Source organism: Macrobrachium rosenbergii, chromosome 6 (assembly GCF_040412425.1).
Source record: "Macrobrachium rosenbergii isolate ZJJX-2024 chromosome 6, ASM4041242v1, whole genome shotgun sequence".
Lineage (NCBI taxonomy): Eukaryota > Metazoa > Arthropoda > Malacostraca > Decapoda > Palaemonidae > Macrobrachium > Macrobrachium rosenbergii.
The window spans coordinates 29,283,972-29,309,373 of record NC_089746.1 but is presented as its reverse complement, the minus strand read 5'-3'; the positions used below and the strand labels follow the sequence as shown (position 1 = coordinate 29,309,373).

General features: G+C 36.3%; 2 protein-coding genes across 2 annotated transcripts in view; both read right to left on the bottom strand.

Moving 5' to 3' along the window:
* Positions 1-1,894, bottom strand: part of tkv (thickveins) — a 59,312-nt gene extending 57,418 nt beyond the window's left edge. Inside the window, exon 1 of the mRNA XM_067105396.1 lies at positions 1,739-1,894. Within this exon, the coding sequence (XP_066961497.1) occupies positions 1,739-1,829 (91 nt within the window). The 5' untranslated portion in view covers positions 1,830-1,894. The remainder of the gene's footprint in view (positions 1-1,738) is intronic.
* A 7,519-nt stretch (positions 1,895-9,413) lies between these two features.
* Positions 9,414-25,402, bottom strand: part of LOC136839401 (uncharacterized) — a 46,378-nt gene continuing 30,389 nt past the window's right edge. Inside the window, exons 7-9 of the mRNA XM_067105395.1 lie at positions 14,888-15,070; positions 14,301-14,385; positions 9,414-13,239 (exon numbers count right to left, since the gene is read on the bottom strand). Of these exons, the coding sequence (XP_066961496.1) occupies positions 11,477-13,239; positions 14,301-14,385; positions 14,888-15,070 (2,031 nt within the window). The 3' untranslated portion in view covers positions 9,414-11,476. The remainder of the gene's footprint in view (positions 13,240-14,300; positions 14,386-14,887; positions 15,071-25,402) is intronic.

Genomic DNA, 25,402 nt, shown 5'->3' with positions numbered 1-25,402 from the left:
TTTTTTAACTCTAACCACAATGAGCAATAAAAAAAAAAATCAACATATACACCTAAACAAGAATAAAGAAAAACTGTTTCATAGGCATAATTAGAAACCATTTTCACCATACCTTGGCTTACCACCCTTGGCCTTTGATTAATCTTGGCCAATACACCCACCATGGATAATCTAACCAAGGCTATACACTGCAAAGTCAGTGTAGGCCTATGAATGGAGCAGATAGAGAGTAGGGAAACAGGTAGCCTAGGTGTGTGAAATCAGACTGTGAAAAGAAGGCAAATCTAGCCTAACCTTTCCCAGAATGCCTTGTTCTGACATAACCTTCTTGACCTAACTTACAGCGCCGTGCCCTGACCAGGGGATTTGGCAACACGGCTCCCAGTAACACTTATCAATCACCGGCTAGTTTCTGGGGAAGTTTACGTGGTCGATCTACGCAGTAGCTCTGCGGCGGCGATTTCATTCTAACTTGACTTTTTATACAGTTTTTTGGTTGCTAATTATGGATTTACCTTCAATTTTTGTCGCACGAATGTAATTAGGCTAACCCCTGAAGTCCATCCAACAAGGGGTTTCCACACACAATCTTCACAAGACAGAGCACGGGTACGTCTGTTTGGAACGGTTCATATCCCGTCCGGCAAGTGCAATAACTTGTTGGTATTATATTTGGAACGGTTCATATCCCGTCCGGCAAGTGCAATAACTTGTTGGTATTATATTTGGAACGGTTCATATCCCGTCCGGCAAGTGTAATAACTTGTTGGTATTATTTTATAAGTCGCCAATACATATGAAATTGTAACCTACATTTTTTAAATGACCTCTTCATCAAATTATGACTTATAAGGTAATACAATACCTGTCCCCCACCCGCCTTCATAACTAATATGGCAAAACTGTAACCAGTAAACACCCCTAGGTTACAGGGTATTATTTTATATTGGCAACTTATAAAATTTTACCAACTTGTTAACGTATGGGTACCCGGGCCCCCGGGGCTAGTACTAAACACGGCAGAGGGACATTCCATTTGGCCGACAGCAAAAAAATGCACCTCCAGTATCAGAACCCCTAAGTGTAGAAAAAACCAGTTTCCAAGGTAAAACCAGGCTCGGAGCCAACACTTAGAATTACCATTTACGCTATTAAAGGAGGCGAAATTACCAGCGCATAACCGGTCTCCCTAGGCCTTCTCTTTATCTTAAAAGATTAGCTTTGGCAGAATCCAGGACATGGCCTTGCCTGTCCGAGCTATACAATTATATAAACAGGTTTACTACCAGAATCATCCTCCCTCCTAAGCTTTTGACCCCACACTATTTATTTGTGATTTACAAAAATGGGTTGACACAGGGAAAATTGATGGGACAGGCCTACAATAATATAACCTTGACTCCGATACCATTCTTTGATTGGGGAAGGATGTTGGCCCATCTACGGTAAACAAACCCTGGCAGATGGTCTTGAAATCACTTTGACCAGACTGGATGTCAAGATTTTAACACAGATACAAAATTGGGCCAGAACATCATAAATGACGTAGATAAGATACACTTCGTTAAGTAAATCGAGCCATCTAGGATATTTAGTGAGGAGCAAGGTTAGGTTGGCCCAACACGACCCTCCGAATGTAAACAAACAATTTACATAGATATTTCACCACGTATCGTTTGTTTTGCTGAGCAGTGCTTTGTCTAATCGGGAAAAAAATGACATCTCAGGCATTACTAACCTTCTCTAATCGCAATTAAAAAGCACATACACGCAACAAGGATGAAACGATGGCACACGCCTATTCCACGACTTGGGGCCATGGCGGCCATTTTTCCACTGGAGGAGAGTATCCCCCATCCCCAGACAATGTTTCTGTGACGTCAAATTTGATGCCAGGTACTCATGCCCAAGTTATCGCACAGGACTCTCTCTCTCTCTCTCTCTCTCTCTCTCTCTCTCTCTCTCTCTCTCTCTCTCTCTCTCTCTCTCTCTCTCGTACAATTTATTTCAAAGGGAAATAGTTTAGTTTGAAAATTTTCCCAGCTTAACAAGTGGCTTAAGAACAATCTCTAAACAGGATTGCTTTATAGATTATTTAGCTATTCGGTAATCTCTATTTAAGGATTTGCCCATTGTAGGCTACTCTACAATAAATCGGTTTGTAAAAATCATCTGCGTTGAAATTCGTCATGCAATATGTACTTTAAACTATTATGTCATTTTCAATCGTTTGACTGCCAGCCAAATTTTGCGAATTTTCTCACGATTTATGTGACTGCAACAGCTTTTGGCCAAACTTCTCGAGCTTTTTAACAAAATCATACTTGATGTTCACTACGACTGGAATTTTCACATGGTGCTAGAGGTCCCTGTGAAATATGGTTGAAGACTCAACTAATTACACGTTTTACATAATGAGCAATAACTTAGGCTTTCATAAGCGTCCATTTACTTTTTCCATGAACAGTTGGTGGTTTAGAAAAAACAAGACAATGGTCATCGTCCCATTCCTACTTAATTACTCTACTTGGTGGTAAGGCGTGAATAGTAAAAAAAAAAATAAATAAATAAAAAAGCCTGGTGTGGGCCTTTGGACTGGTTCACAAATCAAGATCTGTTGATGCTGTCATTATTGGTATTAGAATATCAACGGATTTCCAAAGGTTATGAAGTTTATTTTCCGATTTTCATTATCAACTGTAATCATTCTCATAAGACAAATTTCCACAAATTGGGATGACTATATGACTAACACACAGTCTTGGTCTTGTATGCAATTTCTATCCATTTGATTTCCTAACCTTAATAAGCCTAGCCATTGTTAAATAAGCTTTTGTTTAGTCTTAAGAGAACCTGTACCCGATTTCGTTGTTCCTGATTATTTGAAAATGTAACCTTATTAATCCTGCCTCCTACTAAGGTTATTAAAGACCTTTGTGCATAGTCCGTCCTCATTGCTTCTGTTTTTCTTACATTTATCTTGAATACTATCTCTCTAGATACCTGATGCATTTCATCATAGAGGTTTGTAAAGCTTGTGGTTTTTACTGATTAAAACACCATCATAAGCATATTCTAAGTCTCTCAAGTTGCTATCGTTAACCTCTCTTCCATCGTCGGCCACTTTTTCATTATATGATATATGAGGAGACAAACAACAAAAGTGGCATATCATTCCCTTTTGTCACCTATCTACTCTAGAACCACTTAACAAGACTGCATCAGAATTAACTTGGCACTGGTTTCGTTCATGGGTAATTTCAGTTAGCTTAACATATTTGACACACGTATCCTGGCACGCCAGTATTTTAGGCATCTAAAATACTGGCGCGTATTCTCGCACCTGCCAGTATTTTAGGCGCCTAAAATACTGGCAGGTGCCACATTTTGGGTGCCTAAAATACTGGCAAGTACTCTGATGTGCCAGTATTTTAGGCGTCTAAAATACTGGCACTGCCACAATTCTGGGCGCCTAAAATACTGACAAGTACTCTGACACGTGCCAGTATTTTAGGCGCCCAAAATTCTAGCACATGCCAGTATTTTAGGCGCCCAAATTTCTGGCACATGCCAGTATTTTAGCCTCCTAGAATACTGACACATATTCTGGCATCTGCCAGTATTTTATGGGCCTAAAATACTGGCACGTGCCATAATTTTGGGTGCCTAAATTACTGGCACATGCCAGAATGTGCCAGAATTTTGGGCACCTATAATTGTGGCATGTATTCTGGCACATGCCAGTATTTTAGGCGCCTAAAATACTGGCACGTGCCAGTAATATACAGTTTTTGAACAAATAGGTCGTGTACATACAGTACTGTATACATAATTACATATATTTAAAGGATGAGGAAATACTAGGGATAAAGAAAGTTTTAACATCTATTGGTTGAACAATTCTGTTATACGTAACTGGGATTCGTGATGGATGAATTTATAGAAATTTCTTAATAAAAAGCTCGTATTGGAGAGAGGGGAATCATTTCCCTGAACCTTTATTGCACGATGAAGACAGGTTTACTACTTTCGCCTTGTGTAGATTTGTGAAGGACCTGTGCATTCCAGTGATGATTTTCAGTACTTCATTGCGTCTTAGGTCTAAGCCTTATCAAGCTTGTTTGGTTCCATAGTCTAAAACAAATAAGTTAGTTGCTTTGTATAGCAACATCGGGGGTTATATTTGATTCAAATTTAAGTTAAATTTGAATGCATTTTTGCTTTACGGTTCAAATGTGTATTTTTAATGGGAATTTTTCAGTTTGGCTGATAGGTATCAGATTGCTGTTCATTTTTAATTCATTGTCTTAATTATTTTTTCATCTGATATCTTTAAAAAAGATAGCATTAGTCTTTTCTCCTTATAAAACATGAGTGTTTGCTTGCTTGGTAAACGGAAATAGAAAATTTGGTTCCTGTAATCATAGCTGTAAATGACACTATAAAAAGAAACTACAATTCTGGTTTATTTGAGAAACAATGAAAAGGTCTACAATAAAGAAAAAAATCAAATGCCATATTTATTGTCGTAAAAAATATTTACAAATTACTATACAATTCGCAAACACCAGGGCTTGGCAGATCTGTACGGAAAGGGAAATTTGAGCAGTTTCTATCATGTGGGGAAGAATATACTTTTCATAACTGTCACAGCCATCAAATGAACCACCTTGTAAAATAGTTTTCTGATAAATTCTGGTATTCTTAGCATAAAAAAACAATGTGTACCATTACATACTTAAAAAAAAGAGAGCAACATGGAACAGCCAGGCATGTAACAAAAGCAACATAATATTACATAATACTTGGGTTAAATGCATAGTAAAAATCATCTTACGGTCAGTACCACAATACCGGTGGAAAATAGTGTAACATATACTCAAGTGGAACTTTCTCCTCCACAGTTTACATTTAACTCACATATAAAAGGAAATCTCATTTGTGCACCTAACCTTTCATATTTATGTTAAATAAATAATACAGTTATCCTTACAAATGGTTAAAATAAAAAAAATATACAAACCTACAACTCTGTGAAAACTTTCAGTTGGCCAAGTTGTAAATAGCACTTCAGTAAGAGCCAAACACTGTACTTTGACTTGTCTAGTTTTAAACCTAACACTGAAATCAGACAATCTGATCCACACTTGGAATTTTTAATCTAGAATGAAGAAAGCAATGCAACTTGGGTACCAGTGAGACATTACAGAACACATTAGGTAATGCCAATGGTACACCATACATGGCTAGTCTCACATTTTTTTTATGTTTAATAAACACCTAACAAAAACTCAAGCAGTTTAACGTCTTGTAAGAACTACATAATTTAATTTGAAAGAAACTGTAGTTTTTTTTTCATAAAAAGCAACCTTATAAAGAATATGGTTATAATGTATACAAACTTACTTTGGGTCAAAGTTCCATTACATTTGAATTTTCAACCAATTTCTTAATTATATAACTAACAATTATTCAAATAGTTTATAAATCCTATATGTACATGCAGGCTTAATCCTTTGTTTATCATTTACATTCCCAGTGTTTTAGTACAATTTTGTACTAAATACATTCACTCTAGTGTTATATTATTTTTCTTCTCTCTTGTCCTTAAACTTTGTCAATTAAATTCTTCTTTGGTTTTCCTTTGGCCATTTACACTAAAAGTACTTACTTACAAACTGTATTTGGCAATGGTTTACCTAATCTCTTGTTTGCAGAGACATTCCAAAACTTTGATATTTATGTTATTCTGCTCTTCACTTGCAAGTTTCCCTTTTCACTTTTCTATATACATTGTACCAGTGTAGTGTGTGTGTGTGTGTGTTACACACTACACTGATTTTCTTTTTATTAAAAAGATCTTAAATTCAAGTTAGAAGCCTACCCAGTGCTGATTACAGTACTTGAAGATTGAAAACAACCTTCTAACGTAAAGAAACACCATTTGAGTACGCCTTCTTTTGCTTTGGATCTTAGAAAATACACAATTTAGCACAATCCGTAACAATCATGGTACACAATGTAACAAGTTAGTAAACAGAGAGCAGTAAACATGTGACTCAAACATAAACTATTGAATTGTGGCACCATAAGCCATCCCAATAAGGTTGTGCAATGTGCAAAAATTATTTTTCTCTGAATACTGTTCCTTCAACTAATGCGCAATAAAAAGCATTATCTACAAATGACATTAAAAATCAATTACTTAAGTATGCATGGTTTTTTAAGAAGAAATATCTAAAGGAGGGTGCTTTGTCAAAAAAATAATATTCTAAATGAGGAAAGACTACAGGTATTACTGGTTATCCATTATTGCTTTCAAGAGTTACTATTCAGCTATACATATCAGTGTCCAAACATGAAGACTAACTGAGCTTGAAACTTCACTTATATCTGGCCCAAAAGTAAAACAAGTAGCAAAAAAAATTCTGTAACATGAAAATGTGTTATTTTTATAAAAAAAAAAGAGAATGAAAGACAAACAATGGATGCAATAGTCTTATAAGTTTTCACTTTTCCTTTACAAGGGTACTGACCCAAAGTAAAACAAAAATACAGAGGATAAGGTACAAATATTCTACAACAAATCCTCCTACTTGTATGAAAACATATTTTTATATTTTTATTAAAATTCATGTAGTTCAAAAGGTGTTAATGGAAAAAAGTATTCTGTATAGATTAAATTGAAAGATATATATGTCCTTTCTAATCTTATTTCATAAAAGGACTAAAAAACAGAAACTTGGGATGTGCCACATTTGCGAACTACTTCAACTACTGATTTAATAAGATCTATATGACAACTATTTGCAAGAGATCTTTCTAATTAATACCCTATATGCAGACCCTAAGGATTCATATTTGAATTCTAGGGAGATAATACAGAATCGCGCTGTATTAAATGTGGCAAACTGCAGTCTTGAAGTCTATCACCTGGATTAAACTGAAATTTCTTCGAACTATTTTATGCTTCAACTTTGCTGTTTGAAATTTACAAAAACTGAGGGATTTGCCATTGTATTTACTACATATCGGGACTGGTTTAAATTGGGGAGAATATCAGGCATCCATAAGCTTAACGCTGTGTCCAATTTTATGATGGGTAATATCTCAACATGACACTCCTTATTAAAAGAATTATTCTCTTGTCCTAAGTTGGGTTTGATTACTTTCTTCATCAAAATATTTACATTTATTCATTACAGTATAATGGGTTTTGGTGATTTCACATGTTCATTTATATGGATGAGTGTTCGATCTTACACTGTTACATGTAGCTCTTATGGTTTTACAGACATGTTCTTTAAGCCAACATGAGCATATATATCTTGTATATACAGGCAGTCGCTGGATTACGATGGGCTCGCCTTACGACATTCCGAGTTTATGGCACTCTTCGAATATATTCCTTCAAAATTATTTCCTGGGTTACAATGCATGTTAAGGGTTTATGACACTGATCCGATGGAAGAAATATGGCTCCAAAACGGCAGAATGGTCAAAATTTGGAGGTTTTTTGATGAAAAACTCAACAAAAATGCAGGTTACGTTATTTTCAAGACACCCAAAGGATAAAAAGTAAGGTTTTCGTATGATTTTTGATGATATTTCGGGTTATGACGATTTTCAGCTTACGACATGGCATCAGACTGGAACCCTCATTGTAAACCGGGGACTGCCGGTGCTGTACAATGAAGTATAAAACCTTGGGAAACTTCCCTACAGAAGTCAGGAGACATAAATCTCATTTATTTGATAAAAGGATGTCAGTTATCATATTGCAGTTAAAAACTGTAACATCTTACTATTTAACATATTAATGTGTCAAGCAGATAAGTTCTTCACTTTAAAACTGTTTAAATATATAAAAAAAGGTTTAATTGTAAAGTCACTCTATCTGTACATGTGATAATAACATAGCATGAAAAAAATACCTGTTATCTTAAAAAACTGATTACAAAATACAGTATATTCCACTTAAAAGAACTTAACACAGTAGTCAGACTTCTAAAAAATATACAGTATTTTCATTACTATGGAAAATTTATAAAAATGTATGAAAGCCAATAATGCTATCTATATAATAAAAACAATGTAGTTCCCTTTCAATCAAATTAAACCTGATCAAAGTTTTTGAAAGTTTTACATAAATTTCATGAAAAACAGTATTTTATATAAAATATCTACAAAATAAAAACTATTATTTATATTGCAGACATTATCACTTCACTGCTACAATGATTCATTAACTGCCAAGTTAGTCAGTTTGAACATCTGGTTCACAAGGAATAGTGCTTATTTGAGTATCTCATAAAATATGTACACACAAGTTAGGTATTTTTGCTATACGATAATGATAATAATAATAATAATAATAATAATAATAATAATAATAATAATAATAATAATAATAATAATAATAATAATAATAATAGATTTTATTTCAGCTCATGCCCATGGTGGTACACTTTTTAAATGAGATATTTATACCTTGGATATATAACATGACATTGTCAAAAAATCTTCTCACTGGCCCCAGTACTGCCATGATTAAAAGGGTAAAGACACATACAAGATTTGAACAAAAGATCTGAATGCAAATTCCATCTCTCACAAATATTAGTAACAGACCTCTTATATCAGGACCTGTTACTGAAGAGCATACCAAAAACACAAGGATGTGGGACCAAGAAAGTAAGAAATTAGAATTATAACGGTAATCAACAAAAGAAAGAATGCTCTTCAATATGAAAGGTATAGACAACTAAGACTGCTATAGCACATCAATGTTTACGTTAAGGTACTGGAAGAAAGGTTGTGAAATAGTTTTAATATAGCTACAGGCTGGGAATATAAAATAGGGAGGCCGAGCGTAGGATGACACAATGAAAGTGGTACCATACACAAGGAAAGTCATACCATACACTTGTGGATCTTTAGAAGAAATCTGACTACTTAGTAATAGAAGTAGTAATCAAAAAGGCACTATGAAGTCAGGGGGTATTGAAGTCTCACAGAGCTAGCTGCTGTAGAATAATACAGGATCTACAGTGAAGACTGGCATGTAAATATAAAGAAACTCAATTTTGCTGGCCATCAAAATTCAACAATAGGTCCTTTGCTATTTATCACAAAAATTAAGAAAGCTACAATGGAGCACAATAAAGGGTGGCCACAAGGAGCTGCTGTATGCTATGTACATGAATATATGAAAAATAAAACTGACAGTAATAGACTAGCTGCTTAGAATGGTAAAATATAAATGAAGTCAAGGGACTTTTTATATCCACCTATATGGGAGGAATAAACAAGGAGCAGGAGGGGTCAAAAGGTAGGCCTTAAAGGAGATTAAAAACTTTCATTTCCCTGGTAACAAACAAGGTTGTGGAGCTGGTATTGAGAAAGCATTCAAATGATGCCGACATTTCTTTAATTTTCAGCTGTTTATCATACTTTTTAAAGTTACACAAATATACACAGAACCTAATACTTTTTAAAGTCACACACAAATACAGACAGAACAATATCTACAGTCACAGAAACAGAACTGCAAGAAAACTGCAAAAGGCAAAATGGCTCAATATAAAAATGATATAAGACAAAACAGTAAGCAAATTCACTGAAGCCACACTCAATGTCTGGATACTGGATCCATCACTGCAAATGCATCTACTTTCATTTTAGTCCTTAATGAGCACCCAGAAGATGAGGTCACACCACTGATACCCAAGACCAAACTAAATGAAGACGGTTGATTCTGAGCCTCCAAACACTGAACCAAAGCCACAAAATGAAAACTGGTAAAATATAAAGACAAAAAACCTGATGCAGTGACAGCTCAATAAAGTCTGAATTAACATTATAAACTTCAAGTATACAAAACATAACATCTCAATACAGTTAGAATTGGTACCAGGAATATTAACTGCAGGTATAGCTAACAACATGAGGAAATCAATTAGTTAGTATCATGCAAACTTCCTACTGGCCACCTAAAATTGAACAGAAAAATTAGAAAACATCTATGCACCAGTAATAGAAGGTGCCTTGTTATGTGTCCTTTGCAAACAAAATGAAAGTACAGTATGTAGTTTGGCTATGATCTATGAAAAAATACTTAATTGCCTGTAAGCTCTGGATGACTACTCTGACAAGAAGAAAATAGTATCAACCAGACTGCAGAAATGTACACCAAGACTTAAGCACAGTCAGTAGAAGTCTTCAAGCTGTTATTCTAAGGAACTCAAAATTCTGCTGACTCATGGAATAGTTAAGTAGGAAAATCATTCAAGCTACAGTTTGGTACTATGAAATATCCACTAACCAGATTGAAGAATGTGTTAAAGTAAATGTCTGAAGGGAAATCTCCAAATTTGGCATTCAAGCTACAAAAAGCATATCTGAAATCACCTAAACATCAGAATTCTCCTGAAGTGATATATATTTGACAAATAACCAGTTGCTCTAGTTCAAAGAAAACAAAGTAACCAGTTGCTTTAGTTCAAAGAAAACACTCTTCATCTGCACTAAAAACATTCCTGATGCTCGACATAGCAACTACAAAACCCCATTAAGAAATGTTAAACCAGGACATGGATCTTTGGTTAGCAGTCCCTTGGGCCATAGAAGCACACAACAATGGAAGGGAGGTTGTATGAACCCCTTGTTTTTATCTATCACTGTTCTTGCTTTTACTATACACAATTTCTCGCACTTTTACCACAGGATGGCATAATTTTTGTGAGTGTGCAGGTTGGTGAAGGTGAGATATGGGAAAGCCTTCAACCACTACCAGGTTTAAAGTCTTGGTCCTATTACAATCATTGCAACTTTATCAAACCTTGACTGTTTCTCTTATGTTGTAGAAGAATTTCTAACAAATTGTCAACATTACCATATTCCTCTTAATTCTCCTTGCTTTATAATTTTTTAAAATTTTGCTTTGCTCCCATATAACTTACGTCTTACAATACTGGCTAATAATTTTTTATTTGTATATTTTAAGTCTATACTTAATATTATACATGTACTAACATTGGTATAATTTTACATAAATAAAAACCTTTCACTCAACGGCAATATACATGCACATTACAGTATACAGCAGATATATGACAAGCATGCTACAGCACTCAAAACTCCAAAATCCCAACTGACTACATATTTCCACATTTTCTGCATCTAATACCTCAGGCCCATTACCAAAAAATAAGAGTAATACACTTGTTGAATACTTCAGACATCTCAGTATCTAAGAACACAGGCTATACATTTACTAAAGACTGACCAAGCTCAACATAAAACAATGATACCATGAAACAGTATTCCACCACATGATACAAACACATTCCACAAAACCTTCTGTTAAAAAAATACTCCAGACATAAGCTGCAATAAATGATCTGGTTCAAATGTTCCCCTAGAACTGAAAATTATTTCATGATAATTTGTGCTCATTACTTTTTCCAAATTGCAATTATGCAGTTTCTTTAGAAGACTTAAAAACCCACAAATACAGACGATAAGCACCACTAACGGGATACCAGTACCAGCTATAATTATCTTCTTTGTCATTACTATCAAGTTTGGACACAGCTTTCTCCTCAGACAAATCTTTCCCATCTGCAGATGGTTCTGAGTTTGTGCTCAATACCCACCTTAATCCCACAATGTACCATACCTGACTAACAATACTATTTACATAGTTTTCGCTGTCATTTACTTCATTTTCTTCTTTAATGCTTGGCATTACTTCAATTCCTACCTTCTTTTTTTGTTCCCACCAGCCCATGGGATTTGGGATGGATAGCCAAGATTTCCTTACATAATAACTGAAATGGTTTTGTTGGTCATAATCAACAGTGTCTATGCCATTATAAGTTTCAATTTCGCTGCTGGCTACCTCTTCGGCACTTTCTGATTCTGTGACTGAATCTGCCAGCTCTCCTGACACAGATGGCTGTGAAGGTGGAGGAGGAGGGTCATCTGATGACTTGGATTCCTTTTTAGAAGCCTTATCTTTTTCACTTGAATTTTTTTCAACTGGGGAGTCTGAGCACTCTTTTTCATTTGATAGAATACCCACATCTTCATGGTCAGAGGCCTGTTCTACTTGTATAACAAAAGAAGTATGATTGCATGGATCCCTAGCATCTGATTCATAACTGCTATGAACTTTACCTTCATCAACGTGCACAGATGAACTCGACATTAGCCCTTTGCCAGTACGCATATCTTTATCTGCCTGAAGAACTTCTCTCATGGCATCAAATAATCTTTCAAGATGCTTTTGAGTTTGGTCATCAAATGGTTCATATCTACTGCGGTTTTCAAACTCCTCCATCTTCTTCAGAGATATTTGCTTTTTTTCAATAGCATGTTTCTTAAAAAGTTTTAATTTTCTCCTAATACTCTTAATTCGTTCAACTAAAACTGTCCTATTTTCCAGTTCTTCAAATGCCTTTGTGGCTAATTTCTCGACATTCTTCGACAAGGCTGTTTTTTTATCTAAATCTGGAGCAACCACTTCAATGCCTTCTAAAATGTCAACTTCTACCACCTTGCCACCAAGGTGAACTTGCAAAGATTTATCTGCATCAGAGCCAGTCACATTTGTATCAAGATCTGGAGTTATTCTCCTTGATTCACTAACAATTTTATTGCCTTCTCTCAAGTCAAATGTGGTACTCTCTTCATTTTCAAACTCGTAGGAAGTTTTATCTTCAGACTTGAAAATTTCTTCAGTTACTTCAGGTTCATCTTTTGGAACACATTCCTCATCCAATTTTTCAAGAACTTTCATTTCTTCAATATTCTTATTAAGATCTTCCATCTCTCCCCTTTCTTCTTTGCTTTCCTCTCTTTCTAGCACCTCAGCAACAGCTGGCAAGTGATCCTGAATTTCAATTATGTTATCAGATACCTTGCTGGCTTCTTCATTTACAATATTAATTCCTTCTACCAGCTTCCTTTCACTATCTTCTAATAATGGCATTAGACCTTCACTGTCCTTACTTGTTGCCATGACCTCAGGGGCATCTTCTATAATAACTGGTCTCACATCTTCCCCTACTATGACTTTAAAATCAGTTGGTTCCTTCAAAGATGGTTTTTCTAATTTTGGGATATGTGCATATCTTAGCTCTTTTGGAAGACTTACGTAAACATCCTTTCCTTCTTCGTGAATAGCTTGGAGACTTACAGCTGCTTCATGAACTTTCTCAAGAAAGCTTGGAAATCCTGAAATCATGAACGGTGACTGCATAAAAATTGCCTGTAAGGTCATTATATAATTAAAATGATAGGCTTGATAATTATAATACTGAACTACAAGGTTGTATAAAAACAAATGAATCTTTTCCACTTTCAGACATACAGTATTTTAAAACCTTTCCATCACTTAATACACATTATTAACTTTTACTTTTCATAACTGAATGCAAAGAGCAGTTCATAAACTAATTTTCAAAATTTCACACAAAACAAAAACTGGTAAAAAATTTTAAAACCATAAACAAAAATGTCTATTTCGTCCATGCTACAGAATATTAGTCAATATGACATTGCCAGAGAATTCAATCACTGAGAAGCAATTGACTTCTAAAGCCTTCCCCTTGTGTAAATATCCTTCACTGGAGGGAGCCTACTTGCTCACTATGCTAAAAAATGTTACTGCTATCTTGACATGCCGAAGCAGATGAAGGAAATAATTAGAGAGGATAGAAGGTAGCACTCACAATACAAATGGACTGTACATAAAAACTATATTTTAAAATGTCAACAGAAAGTGAAAACTTCTCATTTCACTTTGGTTGGAATGATATCACAGCTATTCACCATTCCCCCCATTATTATTTATAAGTATTATAGGTGTCCATCTTAATTAATTTGGACATCTGCTCTATCATGTCTCAGCTGTTGGATCATTTCAAGAGCAATGCTTACTTATCTTTCATATATAATCAATTAGTATCTTAAACTTTAGGCTGTGCCAGTCTTTCAGAGCCTTGGGTATGTTTCTCTCTGCAAGTACATAATCAATGACATTTCCTTTCCCTTGACTTATGTCTTTTCATTCTTCATTTACAGGATTCACTTTTATGCAAGCAGTTAAATTCCATACATCTTTCTTTTCTTTCCTTTTCCTCAAAAGAAAATACAGTGTGGAAATTTGTTAATAAAATGTTGATTGTTATTGTAAGAATAAATTAAAAATAGCAAGTAGCTGTCTTAAAAAATGTCATATGGACTACTTACATATACTGTACAGTTCATACTTCAATAAATGCTACAATACTTACCAGTCACAGCAATAAAGTTGGTCAACCACTGAGGTAAACTTGTTCCAGGGTTGTCAAAATAGGTCAAAGTGTACTCCAATCCCGGCTGAAAATGATGTCTCCATTTTAAAAAATATTACATATTCATTCTTCTGGATCTTACAGAAAATAAGCTCTTATGAACATACAACCACATGAGAAAGATAAGAAAAATATGCTATGATCAAAGCTACTCTTACAAAAAAAAGTGAACTTCTACACTAAGAAAAACATTAGGAGACGAATACAAATGACAAACTTTTCAACAACTGTTTAACAGTAGATATTTAACTAAAGTACAGTAAAGTAAAGGTCATTCACTACACCTTACTGATTCTTTCTTCTATGGAAATGCCCCCATTGGAAGAAATAGTTTATAAAATAGCTGCTGGTGCTCTTAGTCTCTAGTATTCTCTCTCTGAGCACAAATTTTCTTCTGCAATCTTTGTAATATCTATGCAGACATTTTTTATGATCACTTACTGAATCTTTTATTGAATCAGAACAATATCCATATTCCTTTAATACTTTATAATATACTGTACATGTAACTGAGAAATCTTTTTTACCTTACTTGCATCCTCTTTGGCTCTGATGACCATAGTAGACCAATACTCAGACACACGATGAACTCCCTTTTCTTCAGGAATATTATCGAGAGATACTGCTTCATTCAGGATGACAGCTTCCTGCTTTTCTTCATTCCACATAAAGCGTCTCTTATAGATATAATCCCTATTTGCAAAGAAATGCTGCCAAAGAAAGATACAAAATCATAAACATTCATTCATGACGGTTGTTGCAGGAAAGGTGTATATGAAAGGGTGAACTCTATACTATATTTACCAAGCGTGTAACAGACAGTGTCAAAAGGTGCTAAAGACCACAAAAAGATATTTTCAATGTCAAAAATGTATTACGAAAACAAATGAGGAAGAAAGGGCAGTTAGGAACCCTACTGTGATAGATGGGCAAGTCTTGGAAGAAGTAGAACAGTTTTGTTAAAGATGCACTGAACTCTAAAGCAGGGGTTGAGAGAGCAGTTAGAATAAGAGCAGCTGCGGCACACATGAAATAAAGAGGAAAAATAGACTACTGGTATATACAAAAGTAAACAGCAAAGACTTATAATGGGTACATAAGGACTGTAATACTCCAGGCACCAGATACATAAGCACTGGCAAGGACAATGGAGAAGAATTTGAAAAGATATGTTGACAGTGTTAAGATTCATGGCTGAAGGACAGTGGAAAGTTGGATGGAGAGATGTGACATCAAGAGGCTGGAAAACAAAACTGAGATGGTTTGGATACATAATGAAAAGAGATAAAGAACAGCTGGTCATGAAAGATGTGAAAGCAGCAGGCCAGACAGCAATAGGATGGCCCAGGAAATCATAGGAAAAAGGGGACATGTAAAGACCTAAACCTGACAAAGAGTTCACACAGAAAGAACACGACACAAAAGAGAAGAGAACTCATATTTCACAACTAACTTCATAAAGGAAAAAAATCTGACATACAAATGTTTATAATGATGAAAATATTCAAATTCAAGAACAATTCTGTGGTTTCATACTTTAATAACTCTTCAATGCATAACACTCCAATCATACTGACACTGATTCAAAATATACTCCACAATTTTGATAACCAACCCTAAAATGAAAATACTGTCTACTTGTCAACACATTTCCCTAAACAAAATAATTATAAAAAGGGACTTTTATAGGAAAGAAATATCATAAAGCAACCAATAAAAAACTATAAACATTTACCTTATGCTTCTCAACATGTGAATGTGTTTATTATTATTACTGACATCAAGTAGCTTCCCAAAACCACCAATTAACATTACTAGACCCTAACAGGGGTCCCCAAAAGGATAGGTTCTTAAATGAAAATTGAAAATAGAACAAGGTGAAGTTACTCAAGTTGAACAGCTCCTGTAAGAGACCAAGGAAATGGGTGAAAAGTAAAAGGCAGAAGACAATGCAGCCACGGATGAAAAGACACTGCAAAGAACCTTTAGGACCATGTACAGTGTATCAAGTACAGCATACTGAAGAAAGAAGAAAAGAGCTGTATTCACAAAAATTTACTATCAGGAAGAGGAAAACTCTAAAATTTTCATTTATATAAGCCTGTTCTCAATATCCATATATGATAAAAATGATACACCTTGACTAAATTTCAATCACAAAACTTAATCCAAATGACACTTCTCCAATGATACCTGCAACATAATATACCTAAGTATTTATTATAAATACCCTTTGGTGACAGCAGATTTGAGCACTGAAACTAGGAAATAAAGTATAGTTAACTATCAGGATGTAGGAGAGGGATAGAGGAAGTGCCTATCCACCTGAGTGTCAACCCTACTTTTCTTTTGTCTATATGGACAAATGACGGATCGTTAGAAGTGGGCATTAAGCATGAATACAGTGACTCCTCTGAGTTAGATTCCTGAACCTCTTACTAAGTGGAAAATTTATGTTATTTAAAAAACCACTGAAAACACCTCAAAGATCCTTAAAGGCCACTTACACACCACTTAGGGCTTTAAAAAACACACAAAACATATATGATTTTGTTACTTTTATAATATGGGAGAGTGTTGCCAATAACAGCATGCACCAACACGAAGGTAATGAATATACCTGAATTGCATGTGAATCGGTACTGAAAGGGTGGAGGCTCACTAATCAAATACCTTGGTTCCCAGAATCAGAGCTGACCATGCATAACAGCCGGAATCAACGACCGAAACTGATAACTCATATGGTAAATGAACATACATGGGGCACAAGCCACAGCACAGCACAGGTTCAAGTTGAAATAGGCATGAGAATCACCGGCATCAGGGAACAGTGCAAGCAGAACTGGATGCTGGCAGTTACTGCAAGCTAAATTGCAGTAGACAATAGGTGCAGGAAGTACTGAGCACATTACAACAGAAAGAAAAAAGGCCTGTATCAGACAGAGGTAGTATCAGGCATAATCCATTCCCAAAACAGAGCACCAGCTGCGCCAGACATGGGCACCATCCATCTCCAAAATACCTTTTGCTGGACTGGACTGTAACCAGGGCTGTACTGGGCACTAGCTTGTACAACAACTGCGCTATACCTATAAAGGACTGCATGGCAATGCAATCCTTACCAGGCAAGATGGGGTAAGGGAGTTATTGTGATTATATAATACGTATGGGTAGTTTTGACCACAACTTTTGACTCTTATGGAAGCCTTTCCACTGCCCATAGGAACTGAACAGTAACCTGAACAGTGGCTGTCTCTCGTTCAACACCCACTGTACTGCTCCAACAGTGAAGACCTTTGGGATAACAGCCACAGTAGCTGAAGAGCCATTGGATGGAATGGAATATAGAGTTTAAGACAAAGGCCAAGTATTGGGACCTATGAGGTCATTCAGCACCGGAAAGGAAATTGAGAGTAGGTAGGTTTGAAAGGTGTAACAGGAGGAAAACCTCGCAGCTACACTATGAAATAATTGAGGGCGCGTAACAAGGTGGCAAAGCCACGCGGCGAACTGGTTTTTTTATTGTGAGCGGTACAGCACTATCCTGTACACACACTTTTGTCCCCTTATGTTACTGGCAAAAGGTTCGAAAATCCATGCAAAACAAAGGGAAATTTCGCCCTTAAGCGAGTTCTCACTGCTACATCATAAGACTCGTCATAAAAAGGAGGCAAAGTGGAGGTGCGTGGGTGGATGTAGGAGGCGTACATACTATAATGATTTTTGCATATGTAATAGGCGAATAAATTTCCTTTAAAATGAGGTATGATTCATAGAAATCGTTTGGCTGGTTTTTCTTTTATAAGCGTTTTCATAGTTGGCAAACTTTAAATGCGTTTTTATCATTTTTTAAAAAACGGCGCTTGGCACCTTATTACACTGCGCCACTCAATTGTTAGGTAGCAAGATGGAAGAAAGATAATATGAATGGAGGTACAGTAAAAGGAACGAAAGGGGTTGCAGCTAGGGGCCGAAGGGACTCTGCAAAGAACCTTTAGTAATGCCTACAGTGCACCCCGTGTGGTCCACTGATGGCACCAAGGAAGTTAGATTTATGGAAATGCCCTGACCATACAAACTGTTCACTAATCCATGTGGCCAGGTCAGTCAGTGCCCACTCCCAGAAAGATTGTCAAAACAGACCTTTGGAAAGGAATGGTACTTAGGGAAATAAATGAACTCCTCTTCGTTAATGCTACTGGTAGAACAATTACTGCTACTAGTGGGACAGTTACTATTACTAGCAGAGCACTAAATGCTACTAATAGGAAATATACTGTTACTGCTACTAGTGAGACATTTTTACGCTTATTTTGATAAAAGGTGTTTGCTACCAAGGGGGAAGTTAATGTTACTAGTAGGGCAGATACTCTACTAGTATGATGGTTACTACTAAACAGTGGGGCAGTTAATGCTACTAGTAGGGCAGAAACTGCTACTAGATGGGCAGTTACTGCTGCCAGTAGGACAGATATTGCTCCAAGTAGGACAGTTATTGCTACTAGTGGGACAGTTACTGCTACTAGTGGGACGGTTACTGCTACTAGTGGGGGCAGTAAACTGCTAGTAGTGGGACAGATCCTGCTACTAGTAGGGGCAGTTACAGCTACTAGTGGGGGTATTGCTACTAGTAGGGCAGATACTGCTACTAGTGGGACAGTTACTGCTGTTAGTAGGGCAGTTAATTCTACTAGTAGGACAGCTGCTTTTTCAATTGACTATAATGACTCCTTTTTACTATTATTACGTAGATTAATCAGACAACAAAGTCAAAATTCATAAGTCCATGTGATAGTCACTAACAGGATAGCTAAGCACCGCTAACCCAAAATCAGACCAATGATAAACACATTTCTTTTTTACATATATAGTAGGTGAAAAAGTATGCCCTAGGTACAGAGCTTTAGAAAATCGAATACCATATAATCACTGAGTCTAAACCATCATTCAAGGGGTGAACTAGACTGGTTCACCAGTTAGAGCATCAGTGCATTTTTCACAAAGCAAAGATTTCTTTAATTTATACACAATGAACCCAGCTATATACGCAACAATAATGTTGAAGCACAGTGACAGCTAGCAAGAACTAGGAACACATGTGTAATCACCATCATTCGGTTCACATACAGACAATGCATTACAATTGTTAACCATTAATCTAATTCTTGCCTGAAGAAGCATTTAATGTCAGTACTGTACAGATGAATTTGCAACATTGCTAGAATACTTTAATATAGGCACCAACTCAAGTGAAATGCCGTTTCCATTAAGAACATCCTGGATATCATTGTGAATTAAGATTTTTTATATGCTGCAGAAAACTGGTAAGAAGTAGGATTGTTGTTGCAACCCCCATACGTACTTCTGATTTGGCAAAGAAAAGTTCAATATGATCTTGACTCATTTTATATGTCATTAAGAAATCTAATTTTTGGTCGTCACAACCTATTAAATTATCATATAAAATATTCATCTTTCGGGTAAACTGCTGGGCAGACAAAAATTATTCACAAATTATCCGTTGTCAGTGCTGGGGATAGCAGCTATCAGTTGTGTGATCAAAACAATAAGAAACAAAGTTCTTGATATTTCAAAAATATAGCAAATCCTAATTTTTTTAAATACTAATAATGACATCCCTAATATAATTCCAGGTCATTAGTACTCACCGATGAAGGGTAACAGACAAATTTGTAGTCTTGTTAAATCTTTGTGCACATCTGCAAGCAGCACAAGTAACCGGTATTTTTATGAAGCGTAAATACAAGTGACCCGCCAACTTCTTACCGAGTCACAAACGGTCACAAACAAGTGAGATCCTGTTAATCTGGGAAGTCAGAAATGTCAAAACGATTGTCAAATTTGACTTCACTTAATCTGGGTCAGGGTATCTCCATAAATCTAACCTCCTTGGATGGGACTAACCCCCTACAGGGGGGAAGAGCCCACTGACTCAAGGGAAAGGGATCTTGGAAGAAACAAAAAGTCACCTACAAGGAGAAATCCCAGCCAGCCCTATGGCTGACTTGAGAAAATCCAGCAACCATCAGAATTTATAGAACAGAATCTGATGGTTGGTGAATGGAATCAAACAACCAGACAAGGCTCTTAAGATTGTGGACATACGTCCATAATCACCATCTTGTTTGAAGGGAGCAGAGACACTCCTAAACACACCACTGACCAGTACAAGGGAGAGTCAGAAGTCAGCTCACAGAAGGAACGATAGTGTTACCAGGCACGAGCATGCTTGCAATCTGGGAACAGATGAGGATGAGAAGGTAAGGGTGGAATAGCGCATACAGACCCCACCCTACTTATGAACATTCATAGATACGAACAGACAAGTTCAAATTCTTTTCTGTGCACCTATTCTGCTAGGAAGAAGTTTTGCATAGAACAGAAGAACATGAGGAAGAACCACTTGTTCCTTTACCTCCTTTCCTGATTATAAAGAGTATTCTCATGATTAACTACCATGCATTCTTCTTACAATCAAGCGAATGCTCGTTCACACCTGTAAAATATTCCTACTTATTTCTATCTGTGATGAATTCCCATTTTCTATGTTTAGTAAGTATTTTCATAAATAGATGGCAGTGTGCATTGTTTACTTTATGAACTAATGTCAGACGCTGCTCTTGTGAAATACTCTCAAGTCCATAACTTTCAAAGCATGGAAACAATACTAAATTTTGAATTTTGCTTGAATCTAAATTTTTATTTCCTTCTTTTTACCTTTCTAGCAGCCAAAGTAATTCCCTATAATACTGCATGATTTCAAAATGCAGGGAAACAAGTATAATCTGTGACTCTCAAGTTAACTCAGGAATGTAAGCATCAACAAAAATTATGCACTAAATATTAAAACCAACTTACGAACAATTCAGGATATGAATGGCCATTCGGAACATAACTCGTTTGTACGCAGGATGGTGTCTGTACTGTATATGCATTCAGTTCTTCCAGCCAGATCCTCATCTGACCTGTCATAAACCTCCAAAGGCAAGTGAATGCACATATACACTGAGCACACGAACAAAGTAGTACATGCACAGAGCACGAACACACTCTGGAGGGAAATGAACTGGACCTTCCTTGGAAGTCTTGTTGAAGGTCAGTCACAAATCATGACTAAACCAACTGCATTTTCTGGTACTCTCAGCCCTACTGAAGGGATAAAAGATTAGCATCTTTTCTACAAGAGAAAGGAATGTTTATAAGTTTCAATGCTAATCCTGGGGAGAAGACTCCTGAGACCCCTCCCTTCAATAATCCAAGGTGCTCCTAAGGAGTTCACACAAACACAAACACTCTACCCCTGAAGAAAAGACAACTTGTGAGGCTCCCTAATGACTAAGCACTGTGCTTCTCTAACACAAATCTAAATTCTTATTGTAAAGTCAAAGGATTAATACCTTGTATGAAGATAATACAACAAACCTAAATGTTTTAAGTAAGTATCTCATATAAAGAAACTGGTTGTTGCAAAAGGAAAAATGCACATAAATACTTAGATCAATATTTTAGTATTCTGGACATACTGAATAACTGCCAAACACATTAAAAACTAGGCAAAGTTCTAAAGTGATTTTGTCAGCCACGATTATCAACTACCTTGCTGCCAAGCTTCAAAGACTGAACCGATTACCATCAAAATATAATCCTCATAAGTGCAAAGGTTTATATTCCACATGGAATGAAACTAAATTACAAAAATTGGTAATATAGGTAGTTGTTTTCTGATGTTCCCTAACAACAACACAGTACAGTACCATGAACCTAGAGGTGTGGAATGGCATAATTAAATCTGATTTTGAATAGATATAGAATATATATATATATATATATATATATATATATATATATATATATATATATATATATATATATATATATATATATATATATATATATATATATATATATATATATATATATATATATATATATATATATATATATATATATTTTGAAAATATATAGAGTACATTCACAAATACCACAAGATTAAAAACTACATTACAATATCAAACAAAACAAGGAATATACTTTTGTATTTCTCCCTTATAAACATTTTATCTTTGAAAATCACATGCTTTCATTCTTAGAAAATTAGGTAGAAAAGTCTTTGGAATAAACTAGAGTGCTTCCAGAGAAAAATTCTCACCTGTAAAAAAAATGAAAAAGCAAAATTCATAAAACTCACAATAAATAAAATAAATTAGCAAACATAAAATTTTAAAATACTGTAATATTTGTTCTTCCTAAATATAAAAACAAGATCTTTTTATGAGAGAGTATTCCTTAGTGCAAGCTGGAAACAAGTCTTTAAAACCTGGTAACAAAGTTGTTTAATTGGGGGGGGGTTTCTTCCCAGAAACCAGATGTAAGCCAGTTCTTTTTTTCTTTAGCACCATGGACCACACAGGATGGCTGAAGTGGGATTATGATAAAAGGCTTGGTTTGCACGCCTGGGAAAAACACAAAATTACTTAAAAATTTGATATTCATTTCTAGAACACAAACCATCTTCATATATGAAGAACACTAACTTCAACTGACTGGCAAGTTGAATATTAACCCTGAAATGTCTTGTTCCCAGTCATGATATTGAGCAGAGTACCAATGACTCCTGTAATCTCCCATATAATCTGGCATAGGGATGTGAGACTGATAAGACCCATGAGAGAGTGAGATGCATTTATTTATGCTTTTTACATATATCCCCCAGGGGATGGTACTAAACACGGCACTCATTTTCCATGTAAACTTGCTTACAGCCTAAATTAATTTTATATAAAAGGGGGAGAGAGTGATGGAAACAACAACATAGTTATCAACCAACATAAGTCAACAAGGAAGTAGAGAGAGAGAGAGAGAGAGAGAGAGAGAGAGAGAGAGAGAGAGAGAGGTTTACCCAATTGTATCCAAAGCTTACTAGATACTTCTTCTATACTGCCCAGAAGCGCAAAGCGAAATGACGTTACCTTCCACTCACCACGCATGACAGTGAGTGTTGCCATTAACACTTTTTCATCTGTTTCAGAGAGAGATTAAACTTGTTTCCAAATACTAAACTTAGTTTTTTTTATCATCTCTTAGAGAGAGAGAGAGAGAGAGAGAGAGAGAGAGAGAGAGAGAGAGAGAGAGAGAGACTACATATATGTGGTATATGTATGTATATACAGTGTACTGTATATCCAAATGCCTGAATCTATAGCCTGCAATAATGTTTATTTTCCTTCATCATATGCCTGGCAGTGCCAATACTGTTTCTTTTGCTCCAAACCCTTCAAACCGAATTTATGAAATCATAAGAGGTCTAGAGCTGAAAAGAGGAATGTTGGTAGCATGTGTGTACCACCTTCATGTGCCCGGTACTATGCAATAGTCTTGAATGGTGGTAATCTGTGTACCCTCAAAACAAATTGTTGGTACAGAAGGAGTTAATTCTAGTGTATTGGTTTTATTTTCTATTCCCTCATTTTTATTTATTTATCACCTTCCCCTTTAATGTCTCTCTCTATGCAGGCTGATTTCCTTTTGGAGCCCTCCTAAGTTCATAGTCTGTTGACTCAGTCAATACGGGTTTTCAGCTGAAGATTTAAAGAAAGAATGAAAGAAAGAAAGAAAAACCAAGTCTGTAGCACAAACTTATTCAATTGAGAGGTTAATATCCAGTATCCAACCCCCAGATGACTTCTCTATCAAGAATGCTGACAGTAAATGCTTGGAGACTGGTCACCTACAAATTTCAGAACTTTCTCTTCTAGCACTGCTCTCGCCTCTGCCAAACGAACCTTAGCTTTAGGAGATCCTGGGAGGTAGGCCATAAACAGGATTGGTGTCTGAGAGAAAGGAGGGCAGCACTCATTTAAAAGTAGTGCATAACTATCACAAAAGACAGATTACCTAAGGCTTCACTTCCTGTCACTGTTACATCATCCTATGGCATAACAGACATCCCCATACTCATGGCACATGGAGAAGGGGGACAACCTATCTCAGTGTACCCCTCCCTTCTTCCACCTGCCTTCCCTTTGAGCAAAAGCTGAAGGCAGAGCCAGAAGGGCTAGGAAGACTCCTGGCCCATTCATGAGGAAGAAGAAACCTGGACTCCCTCTTGCAGTTATGAGGTGGTCTGAGCCACCTCCAAAGGCTTGGCCACAGTACCCTACAACTCTTCAGAAAGAGGAGATATAAAACTGGCTCATTCCACAGAACATGACTACCCATAGTCAAAACTTGTTGGGAGAAGGGGGTAAATATGTAGTCATGTCTTCTCAAGACAAAGATTGCCCTGCCATCATATCTGCACTCTGGTGGGAGAGGAAAGTTAACACCTTTGCCCTCAATAGCAATAACCTTTATAACTTTGCCCTACATCTGTAAATACGACTCCAGTGATGGCAAGTAAATGAATGTGTTCAACACATCCCTGGTTCCTGATGCTGCAACTGAGAAGAAAGTATTTCTTGTTGGAGTCTCTGGGGGGAGGCTGTTTGTCAGTCTGCAGAGTGATGAGTCAACTGAAGGTGAGAAGTCTGCATCCTCTAGTGGGTAGAACTTCCCCTGGAGTGTCAATGATGGGAGAAACAGGTTGCTTGATCTCCTTGACCAAAGGGAGCCCCCTGGACTACAAAATTAACATTATCCAAGACACCATGAGGAGTGAAAGACAAGTTTCCTACCTCCACGTGCATACTCCCCTCAGACTAAAGCAGAGGAATATTAGCAAAAGGGACAATGAAGGCAGTCTGGGAAGGAGGAGCTACATATATGGTGTGAAAGGTGGATTATTTCTCACAAAAGATACCAGAAAATATCTTTTGTCTTACCCTCACTTCTTGCTGAACCTCTTCCACTGTGAAGGAGGCTAGGCAGCACATTCCTTGAATAAAAGGAACAAAACTGGTGGGGATCCACAAGGACAGAGGTCATAAAACAGTCACAAGCCCACTCATGCCCTTCATACCTTTGTTGTCCAGAATTTTTTTTACCAACTACCATGCAAACATCATACATAAAAAACACAACAG